A 12,330-nucleotide genomic window follows, 5' to 3' on the forward strand; every position below is an offset into this window, starting at 1 on the left:
TTTTTACCTTATTTTTCCGGGGAAACAAGCACATTATTTCGAAATTCCTTTTGTTTCTCTTTAATTTTGTGCATGTACAACTTAGAAAGAACGTTTCCTTTACATTTAAACAAGTCGTGCGGTTGCAGGAATTACGAATTTACACGTGCTTGTGACGTTTGATAAGAAACTAATTCAGGGTTGCATCTTACCGGAAACGTAAGAGTTCGTGAGTGCAGGACGCACCTGGAATCTGTTAGATCCAGTTGCGCCACTTATGAAATACGTGCCTTTTATACTTAACTCCCTGGATGAGCCAAAAACCTATGCCATAAAAACGCAACTTTGTTTTCATCGCGCAACCTATGTTACTTAATAATTTCCTCAGCTTTATTTTCAATCAGAAACAACTTGTGTACAAGCTTTTATAGTTTTTAGGGGAGTTTCAGAATTTAATGATGCTCTTGGATGTTTTTAAGAGGCGATGCTGGGAACTAATCAAACTTGAGGAAACACCTTTAGGATTTTCACAAATAAATTTGTAAGAAACGGTTCCCCTGTGACTAAATTCGCTGCATCTCAGAATATACAAGGCATTTTAATTATACTCTGTCTAAATATTGAAGAAATTAGTCATCACGGTAGGTCATGCAAAAAAATGGGTCAGAGATAAATATACATTGCGATTACAGTGGTTCAAAATGTTGCTGAATGGTCAAAATTAAAACCGCATTAATTTCCTCATTTCTGGATCCTAATGGGCTCCATTTGTCCACAGCGCCAGGCGTCTATATGTGAGGTAATAATATGGACAAGAGAAAATGCGAAGAAATACAGATGACCATTGAAGATGCAGATGGCCTTGTAATGCTACATAACTAACGTTCAGAAATAATCGGCAACTATCAAGTGCATGCAAAGACACTTGAGATACCTAAAGTATCTGAATAAATTCTAAGCACTAATAAAAAACAAACATTTATTTTAAAAAAACTGTCTATGAAACGCACCTTGAAATTTACCATTAATAAGATATTTTTTAATTTTCAATATGTTGGATCACTGGACGGTTAATCAGGCGTCGAGACACTTTTTGCTGCTTTTTTGGTGTGGCTTATGGGGGTGACTAATTTCTTTAATATTTAGATAAATTATAGGTCTGTTCACTATTGTTATCTCCGAAACGGTGGGTATGACAAAATCGGTCAAATGCTAAAAAAGTTGCCATTTTTGGGGTTCCCCTCGATATGCTGTTTGCGAAACGTTTTGGATCATCATTAGTAGCGTCAATGAGAGGATCAGTAACCCTTTTGCTTAACAGAATCTTTACGCTTTGATGTTAACCACTAATTTAGATTGTTCTTTAGGTTCCATGGAATTTTTTATACAAAAAGTCTATCTGATAATTATGTAGTAGGTTGCATCGTTTTAGAGTTTTTTAAATAAAGTATTAAAAATCATTATTTCATCTTACGTACTACATACGGACGGTTAACTTAAATACAAGATAATGTGTGCAAAAAATACCATAAAACCTAAAAAACAAACAAGATTAGTGGTTAGCACCAGTAATATTGCAGCAAATTTTATTATTTTGAGTTTGCATTTTTTTACCTTTCTAGTCTATTACACTTTAAATGAAAAGTAACTTGTTTTCTTTGTATTAACTTTCGTTTGGTTCGCTGTGGTCGTGTTTCTCGTCTTAGTTAATTAGCGATTTAAAAAAAATATAATTACAGTCATGTGACTCTAAATTTCAACTATAAAATAAATGCGCATTACAAGGTTTTTCTTATAAATTTATACCATAGAGCTATATCGTCGTTATGACTATCGTAAACAAAAACGATCACAAAAAGAATGGAATATAAAAATGATCGTAATAATTTTCGAAATTGTATCGTAAAACTTTACTTCGATTTTAGTGGCTTTTAGAAGTGATATACACAGGGGCGGGCCCTTAAATCTTTTCTATACCTAAAGGTTACTAACTTCATAACTTCAAATCATCGCTCTTTCTTTATTGAACCATATAGGGAACCAAAGAAACTTTCTAAATTTAATGTATGTGTTTTAGTTCCTTTTTTGTAGGCTGTGAAAAACCAACAAAATCTTCCCATTGACTAGTTACAGGGAGCTTGGTAGTAAATAAAACATTAAATATTTTTAAGGCTTAAACTACACCACCAATTGGGAGAGCTCGTCCCATCAGAACAACTTTGTCCAAGGAAGTTTCCAGTTATAAAGCTGTCAATAAAATGAGAAAGCTCGTCTAACAAAGTTATGTTTTCATATCCTTTCTCAGGCAGAATGTATAAAATATCCTATTACGGGATATATCGAGTAAATAGGATACAGTTTCCGATCATGTATTATGCATTAAAGGAATACATTTAAGTGACGTTTTATTTTGATTCCTTGAAAAAACAAAGTTGGTAAAGTAACAGAAGCTTTGAAAAAATACTCTTTAAACTTGAACATTTTTAATAATATTTATAAGAGTATCAGAAGGCCTTTAAAACACGCGCGACATGTTGCAAAACACGAAGCGCAGCGGAAACCGTTTTACGCTGCAGCGCACAAAAAGACAATTATGATGCATGCGTAACGAAAAATGTATTTTTGCACGCATTTTTATTATTCTCTCACAGTCTTCTAATAATACGTTCAAAACTCAAAGTCATGTCCTGCTTCTCGTGTAACAATAGCCACCTCTGGACATTACAATCCTTAACAATGCTAAGCAAACAACTTAATTAATTCTTTATTAAATATCTTCCTTTAGAAAATTGTCGTATACGTTATTTTTTATTATTCCGGCGACAAACCAACGAACTAACCCAGATTTTTACGTCACTCCACCATTTTGGTTATTAAATCCCACTGTTATGCTTTTATGGCGTTTTCTTGACTCACTTTGAAATTGTTGGCTGTATTTCTGACTGTGATAAAAAGTAAAAACTTCTCCTATCACGTTGGGAATTTTAAAGTTCTTCTCTGCCTGAAACGTCCCTAATAATCGTAAATAAAAATTTTGATAAATTATCGTTCATGGAACGCTGTTTGCAGCGCAAAACGTTTTAAATAATGACAAATATTAAATTTGAGTTCTACGAGGATCGGACGGGAAATCGATGGATCTGGCAATTTTCTAAATTAAACTCAGTGTGCTAGAGTGTAAAATTTCATTTTATGCATTCAACTTTTTGGTTTTCTATGCAAATCTAGGAAATACAATTTCTCGGCATTTCGATTTAGGATGAAATTGCATTAGATTGGATTTGTATCGGCTTTTGCTCTATTAATCGACAGAAACATTATGCGAGATGTTCAAATTACACGAACGTGCGGGTTCTTGAGATTTCTGAACTCCAATTTCTAGCTTTTACCTTGAAAGTATATGCGAAGAACGACATCAAAAACGAAACTTTCAAAAAGGGAATTTAATTTAGTTCTTGGAACGGGTAAAACTTCGTGAAACTGGCCATTTTGTGTGCCTTAACCCTCTCAAACGGATATATCATTCATTTAGTCAATTTCACGGTTAAGGGCATCAAGTTTAAAATAAGTTTTAGTATAGGGATGTAATTGGGATGTTACTGAGCCAATTTCGGCTAGAACTTTAGCTGAATGTTTTAAATTAGAGCAGTAATTTTCACCTTTTAAACAAAGTCCAGTGAAAAGTCTTCAAGATTATTTTTTATACATATACAAGAAGCTTTTAATTTTGTAAAGATCTGGCATTGGGTGCCCGTATCCTATATTTTCAGAAATTTTCTCTATTTAATGTTTATTTTTGAGTTCTGCATTCATTTAGTAGTGTTGTTTCAGCGACTTTAATTATTCGTGCTTGTACAAGAAGCCTGGATAAGCATAGGATCAATGATTGAGGAATATTGTACCCAGATTTGCATTTTACAGATCTGCAACCCCATTTTGATAAGATATGTTACGAATTCATGTTGGCAAAATCGGAAGAACCAATGCCATCGAGAACTCTTAACTTCTATTATTAAATGTTTTGTCCATTACTCTTTTAGATCTTGTTTAATTTATCGTTTTAGTCTGTTTTTTTAAAATTAATTATTGTTTTCCTTCTGTGTTTAATATTTCTAACTTGTTCGTGTCACAATTTAATTATATTTTTTAATTTCTTCATTGCTTTGTCATTAAAAATAATTTTGTTGTTTACTTATTTAGTTTGCTATTGTTAGCAGAATTTAAAAAACCTCATAATAACATAAGAGTCCACTACATGATTAAAACATCGATATGTGAGTCCTTCAGTTAATTTTCAAAACAAATATTTTTCACGTTAAATTTGTGACTTTTTATTATACTTGTGGTCATCCCAAAAAACGCAAAATTGCATTTTTTGTAAAAGGTTGCAGCGGTACAATTTTACGTCTTCATACGATCGATTAACTTTTCCCATCAAAACCATATTTAACAATAACAATTTTCAATTTTTACACAGAAATGCTGAAAATCCATTTAGATTTTCCTTTTTTTTTAAGTGTAGACTAAACCAGATCACCAGTCTTGTTAAGTAGAATTTAGGGGGAAAGTTTTTGACCTTTGCTTAATGGGGCAAAAATAAGGGGGAAAATTTAAAAAAACCAGGGTGACAACCGTGCCCCAAGGAAATCTATTATAGCGCCCTCGATGATACATTTTAAGTTTAACTTCTTTTAAATCAAGTTGAAACGATAACTTACCAGTGAAACTAACATTGTGCAAGTACTTCAATAACTCACTTCCTTTGGTGGGTTTCATCGCTTCACATAGACCCGGTTTTCTGCAGACGTGTGCGTGGAGATCTCTGAAAAAGTTAGAGAAGAACTGAGGCTGGGAATTCACAACTTTCTGGTGGAAAAAAGACCTAATTTCTTTTTTCATCATCAGTTATCGTAAAAGCTTTCTGTCTTCTCTCGTTTCTGGCGAATCAGATGAACCCCGTTTAACACGCGAACCCTTAGAAAAATTATTGCTTTCCCGATATCAATAAGTTTCCCGTAAATCTGTCTATTCTGAATGATAAAGCAAAGAACCGATATATTTATGGTCGTTTTCGTGGATGCCCAGTGCCCGTATGAAGAAATTGAGGGTTGTTAAGTAAAATAACGCCCAAAGTGGAAAATAGCTGGCCTTTTTCACGCTTTTAAAGCTTTATCGGAAACGGAATTTTATGACGTGGAAAGACCGCTTGAAAAAAAGAAAACGTTCTTGTGAATGTTGTTCAAATATTTACGTGTTGCCTCACAATAAACAAGTAATTTAATATTTTTATATGAGTAAATAAGATACGCAGTTCTGTCGACTTGCCCCTAAAGCTGTGTTATTAGCAAAAATGTTTTTCTGCGAAAGAGACGGCTGGGAATTCTTCAAAAGTCGTTCGTAATACAGGCAGGAAATTAAGTCTCGTAAACAAAATTATTTTATTCCACTTCCATGTTTCCAGTTTTCATTTTGGCAAATAAGCCACCTCGAGGGTATCAATTTTATTGTCAGCGATCTTATAGCTGGATGCTATATTCTATGTCAGGAAGTTTAGATCAGGAAGTCAAAATGGGATTATGAACTATCTATATAGAAAAACATAAGAATGTACGTTATACCGGGTGTTCAGGCGAACCCTGGATTATTCAATTAAAAAACTTTTACATCAAGGTTATAGTACTCAAGACCGGCCATCATTCCGCATTTTTTTCAATTTTCTAATTAGAGTCGTTTTAACTCAAAAGGCCCACAAATTTAAAAAATTTGAAAAACATTTGAATGTCTCGCGTAACCCTAACCGTGGAGATTGTGTCTAATGAGTGAAATAAAAGATATAGGTTATGTCTTTGTATTTTCATTATAAGTTAATAAAAAATTTGTTTATTTACTGTAGGGACATCAAAGCAGCTTACTCGATGAGTATCCTCACGTTTTCCATTCCATTCCATTCCATTGACTCGTAAACGAGTTAAAAATTGCTTAGAAATTAGCAAAAGAAGAAAATTCAATTAACATGGAGTTTTACGCTTATATTGTTGGCGACATTCTTTTTGTTTCATTCTAAACTTGACTCTGACCAATCGTGGCCCTGAACGGTTACGCGGGACATTCAAATTTTTAAAATTAGGAGGCGCTTTGAGTCAGAACGGCTCTAATTAGAAGAATGAAAAAATTGCGGAATGAAGGCCGGTACTGAGAACTATGACTTCCATGTAAAAGTTTGTCATTTGGATAATCCGTGCAGGCGCAAAAAAATAAAAACTAATTTTCCGTATTAATCGCCTGTGTCCAGTGTTCGCCTCGAGACCCGGTATAAAGGTCTTTTATATTGAGCATCAGTTGCCAAATTTGAAATTAATAAAATTCAAATATTGAATTTGTCAAAAATCAATCACTTTTTGTGTGTATATACCTTAAATTGATCTTTCTTGTTTGAAGAATACATTTTAATTAGGCAACAAGAAATCCTATCCCTTTGTTTTGCGTAAATGATCCACCTCGAGGCTATCAATTTCATTATTTGTCAGCAAATGTCGCAGCTGATTTCATAAAATATTTTACATCTTTCTAGGACCTGCAGGAAATTGCACTGAACATTGCCAAGTTGGATAAAATTCGCAATAACGAAAGTAGCTACGTTTCTGGAACTTTTTCGATGGTTTCATAATGTCTGTGGTTATTCCTTATTGTTTGCAAAGACAAGCGAACGGGTTTAGTTAAATGAAAACATTTAAAATATAGTTATTTTGGAAGAATTGCCGAAGTTGCAAATAAGAGTTAATCTGAATAAGTTCGAAATGGTAAGATTGGGATTAACTAAAAATTTTATGAAATCGGAAGATATAACAAATTATCGAAGAGAAAAAATAGAGAAGAAGAACAGAGCAAATAAAAAAAAAACAGAGCAAAACGGAAGGCAGAAAAATGAAAATGAATAAAACGTACAACGAAAGGTGAAAGAAAAATGAAACCACTGAAAAGTGGAACAGAACTGATGATTAAACATTGAGTCGTTTATAATATTATCTATGCATGATATGTATATTCTTCATAGTAAACCGACAAACTTAAACAGTAGAGAACAATATGAGAAAATTAAAACATGCTATGAGCAGTTTTATCAGAAAATTTAATATGCATGAATGATATATTATTATATGCTTCCCAGAGAAACTTCTAATTCACAATGGCATTACGAGATTACTTTAATATTCTTGGCAAAAACCAGCTACAGCAATTTTTGCAAAGGGGCGAGTTGTGTAGTTTTCAAGCCAGCGATTCGCGAATTTTATCGTTTCCTGTTTCCCAACAAGAGCATGTCTGGGTTTCTCTTTCAGACGGAAAACATCCACATCTGGTGCGTTTTCAACGTCATCGCCTCACGTTCCTTGTTTCCTCGTAGAGCACTGAAAACAGGAAACTATGATCCGTGTCCGTGACCATAATCCAGTTTCCGAGTTGTCTGATGCAATTACGTCATTAAGGGACCGAAACGTCCGTTGCAACATAAAACAGACGACGAAATTGCTCAAGTTTCTAAATCCCTAGAAATCGGATCCAAGAAAAAGATTGAAAAGATGCTTTTACCGTGGTTTGAATACTGCGGACCGGGTACAAAATTATAAACTGCAATACGAAGGACAGAGACGTTCCTTTTAAGTTTCAGTTTCACAATCAGAGCTGAAACCTGATTTCAATTTGAAGTTGATAATTTTGAGTTTTAATTCCGATGCAAAAATGAGTTTTGCAGGGTCTTGATTGAGAAAGCTCTTCTTCATTGAAAATCGCTGCATCAAATTTATTTCACACAATGCTTCAGGAAACTTGTTTCCAGGCGGTCGGCAGTAAAATTGCCGTTTATGTCAAAAGATTACGTCAATAACTGCCTTATCTGGAGTATTATGGAGAGATCCTAAAAGTCTGCCATAAAAAAGTTCCTGATGGGACAATAAGAATATATAAGCATTTTGATACTAGACAAGCTCAAGGGGAGCATTTTTTGCCTCTTATTTAGTTGTTTATGTTGTCATAAAAAGACCGTCTAAGGGACAAATGGACGAGTTTCTCTCTTTTTGTATGTAAAATGTAATATTTTTAAAAGATTGAGAGAGCTTACTTGTAGTGGTCATATAAAAGATACGGTTATGTTCGAAGCTTTAGTTGAACTGGATGTGATGGTAACGTAAAATTAACTCACCTTATCGCATAAGCAAACGCCATGACAGCGTCAGAAACAAACTGCAGTTGATCTTCAAACCTGGTATTTTCTTCTGTAAGTGTTTCGTTACCAAAACAAGCCCTGAAGTCATTATAAGGTGTGGGGGGGCTGTTAGGAACCCGGCACTTGAATTGGTGCTCCCAAAATTCTGCAACAAAACTCAATCTCAATGGTAAATCGTTGTTTTTGTGAAACATGAACACGAGATTTCATTTAATGACCTTCATCAAAGTTTGTCGAAGAAAGCTAATTTACCTTCCTTTCCTGATATACTGACGAGGGTAAATATCCCAAAGAAAATTAAAAAAGAGTAATAATAATTTAAATGGCTCTAATATTGTTGGGAGTGCGGGCTGCGTCTTAATTAGTCCACTTTTAATGGAGTTTAGGGGGTAATTTGCTTATAGTTGATGATGTCGGGTTGACGTTTTAAAAACTCGGGATTTTTGTGGAGGGCTATGAAGAATTTCGCTTCATTTACAGCAAACTTCAATTAAATCTGAATGTCTACCATGGGAAATGTACGCAATGTGCAAATATTGCAGCTAATACTAATAAAAAATTGTAATTAATTATTTAATGGTCTACAAAATGTATTAATTTTCCAGTAATTTAAAATTTACTTCATCAATTTATGTCAAATAGTTTTGTGAACAATTAAGTTTTAGTAAAGCACTTCAAGCGTGAAAAAAGTCGTAAAAATCAAAATAAATCAAATACAGTAGGGAATCGGTACTATGTTGTATTATGAAACATGTTTATTTTCAACAAAAGACCTGTTTCCACTAAAAAAAACTGCCATGTTCCATTAAAAAAAAATGAAGTAAGGGTCAGTTTCCGGCGAATTGGAAGTCATATCAGGTTGAAAATACTTTTCCAATGTTTTCCACCAAACAAAAATACATCAAACCTGTTATATTTCACATACGGATTGTGTCAGCTAACAAAGGCGCACTCTGTATATTGTATATGGCAAACCATTTAAGGGTCATAAAGACCCAAACAAAAACCACCCTCAACTCAACCTCCATTCTGCTTTAACATTCTTAACTAGGTCATATAAAATTCTTAGTTAGGATCACTTAAATGCGACTGTCTTGGCGGCCGTTAAGATGTTGGTAGCAGTTCCACTCCTAAGTTATAGGCCACTTAAGCTAGCAACTTTCGAATTTAACCCCACGTAATTGAAAGTGCCATGATTTAACTTAATTGCCGGGATGCTCGTGATGCCTCAGTATGCATGTGCATCGGCTGCAATGCTTTTCAAGTTAGGCAACTTTGTTCGTATGTTTTTGTTGTATAGTTTGACAATGCTTAAAGATTAATTAGTTTGTATTCGGTTTGTAATAGTTGTCAGTTTCTGCTAACTTTGCTATTTTGTCCAGGAATACCTTAGAGATTTCTCACTAAAGAGTTTAAGAACTTGTTTGGTAATTAAACATTTTATTTTCCACTCAATTCTGCCTTTGGCATTTCAATTAAATTAAAAAAATATGCGTGTGTTAATCGTAAATTTCCGACGTTATGAAAATGCTGTTTGTTTTGTAAATATACAACAATGGGAGGTACCCTGTAGCAAAAACATTGTCAAAACCCTAACAAGCATTTATCAAAAAAGGGTTTTATTTATTACTGAACGAATAAATTAAAATCGTTCTATTCAATAATTTGTCCGAGTTCCCAGACTCGTTAGGGGAACCTGCATAAATTGCAACTTTAATTTTAAATTTAATATGCAACTGAAAAATGTGTATGAACTTGAATTCTGTCAATATAAAAAGAATTATGGGAGAAAATTGTTTCTAGTTTTTTTATAAAAATACGTAATGGATCAATTAAACGTTCCTTTGGAGGCAATTTAACAGCGAAATGAGGATGTTAGGAATTACCAATTTGGAACCTTTTCGCAATATAGAAAACATTCATAACGCGATCCGTGAATTAAATCTTAATTAATGACTGTGGATAAAAATTTGAATATCTCGCAGTAAAAATGGCAGTAAAATAATATCTTTCCAAACAGCGAACTTATATTCAAAATGATTCAGGAAAACTCTTGAATTATGGGATAGCGGGCAATCATTTATTAATCAACAGTTACGAGGAATTAAGCTGGAACAGATTATCCAGGGGACTGATCTCTCAGGTGTAAACTGAGACAAAAAACTGAAAAAAAGTTGTATAAAAAAGGTCGAAATAATTAATGTACTGTTTACTTTGGCATAACAGTAAGTTAGTCTGTAGGGGAGGTTGATAGCACATTAATAATTTGGCCCTGAGGCCCAGTTTTTCAAGCTCCTGGTAATTTTGCTAGCTAGATGATTTCCATATAAATAACAAAATCAGAGCAGAGATTTGGCCAATTTCTCCTTTTTTATGGAAATTGTCTTCTTGGAAATCTATCAGGCGTCTGAAAAACCGGGCCTAAAGTCATTTAAGTAAACAGTCGAATCTTGGATAAAACACTAAGGTATGACATCACGCAAAGTGGAACACGTCCTGGATAATGCCGTCCCCGAAATTGAATAACTCAATTGACAGAATTCCTTCATGTCGAAAACAGTGTCGCCTCGTTCTCCATTAAGTAGATTAAGTTACATTTGGCAACAGCTGTTCGACAATGTAGTAATTTGAATCTATTTGAGTTGGATAGGACCAATCGGTTAAAAATTAAATCAACTCGATTCGTCCACTGTAATGGAAAGCCGGAATTTAATTTGTACAAAATGAAGTTACGAACGAAGAGAAATCGGTTATTGGTCCGAATTTGGTCAATTTTTGCTTCACCGTCAGACGTGTGTTTTGCAAATTTCAACACGAATGAGCGGGAAAGCCCTTAAATCGAATTAAAAATATATGTGCTCGAGTTCTTAGTCTAGTGGACATTTTAAGTGCCTGTTTTTATGGCTTTTAATCAAATTCTCTCTTTTCCCGTTCAGTGTTTCAAAGCAATTTTCATAATTATCGTCTAAGATATATAATCCCATTGGCTCAGATGTGTTTTCATCAGAAAATTCGCCATCAAAGAAACCCGTCGATCTGCATAATTTCTAGGTGACTATTCCCCAAACTCGGCTTCGCAGCACGTCCCCTAATTTCCATAATTTGGTCATCAGCCCTCCGGAGGCCTTATAATGATTCCGCAGAGAAGTTTATCTAAATGTCATTGTTATTCTAATGATCGGCAGAAATTTTCATGAATATTGAAGAGACCTATCATCGCGTCGAAGCACATATCGCTGGCGGATTTCGGATATAAATTACGCTGGAAAAATTTTTCTATTTCGGCGAGACAGGCCAATTTGTGCAGCCAAAAACCGGAATCGCAAAGGACGGGTTTTAAATATTATGGAAGGTTTAGAGCTAGAAAGGGCTTCCCAGCCCGGCGACCCGTATAATATCGCCCGCACACTTATTATTTCGCCAAGTCAAATCCCCCGGCTTGGGAACGTCCTGTACATTTATATAACTAGGTCATTATGACAATAATACTGCTCGTATTTCACGTGTGTTTTATTCTTGTTCTCATTTTATGCGTTGTATATAATGCGAATATGCTATTTCAAGCATCAAAATGGCTTGGCTGTATGAGTCACAGAATTTTACCCTGCATGTAGAATTTTCGCAAGCGATAAAGAATTTTTTGACATTTCTGAAAATTGAACCGTTGGATTAATGGGGTGTACTGTGTCTACTGTACCAGACTACACAATCGCCTGCTTAAGTGGCATAATGCCATATGTGTGTGCCACCACTCACCGATCATAAAAGGCTGATAGAAAATAATTACCTCACGAGTGCGAGAATGCACCGCAACCTGACTAAATTATCGACCATAAACCCCCGCACTCTACAGACTTTTGGTCGGTTGACAGTTCAGGCGGTTGCTTATGTAGAACTGTGTAAATAAGCCGCAGTTACAGTTGACTATTTGTGTATTCTTGTCTTTGTACATTAGTCAGAACGTTTCATAACCCTTGTATATAGGTTGTAGCTATTACTTTTAAGTTGTGTTAATAAGGGGCACCTGGGATTGATATATCCCCGAGGTGCGTCCCTGGTAGGCATTAGTTGATACACGGGAATTTCCCGTGTTATACTTTGTCAGCATTGGAATTCCCCGTAATAGTTTG

At 34.6% G+C, this 12,330-nt stretch overlaps 1 protein-coding gene across 2 annotated transcripts in view; it reads right to left on the reverse strand.

Moving 5' to 3' along the window:
- The window catches only part of mtt (mangetout), a 161,717-nt gene that overhangs the window by 11,659 nt on the left and 137,728 nt on the right, over positions 1-12,330 (reverse strand). For both annotated transcript variants that reach the window (XM_066397223.1, XM_066397224.1), the window contains 2 exons: positions 8,177-8,345; positions 4,698-4,801 (listed from right to left, as the gene is read on the reverse strand). In XM_066397223.1, coding sequence (XP_066253320.1) covers positions 4,698-4,801; positions 8,177-8,345 — 273 coding nt within the window. The remainder of the gene's footprint in view (positions 1-4,697; positions 4,802-8,176; positions 8,346-12,330) is intronic.

The sequence above is a fragment of the Euwallacea similis genome, chromosome 14 (genome assembly GCF_039881205.1).
Source record: "Euwallacea similis isolate ESF13 chromosome 14, ESF131.1, whole genome shotgun sequence".
Taxonomy (NCBI): domain Eukaryota; kingdom Metazoa; phylum Arthropoda; class Insecta; order Coleoptera; family Curculionidae; genus Euwallacea; species Euwallacea similis.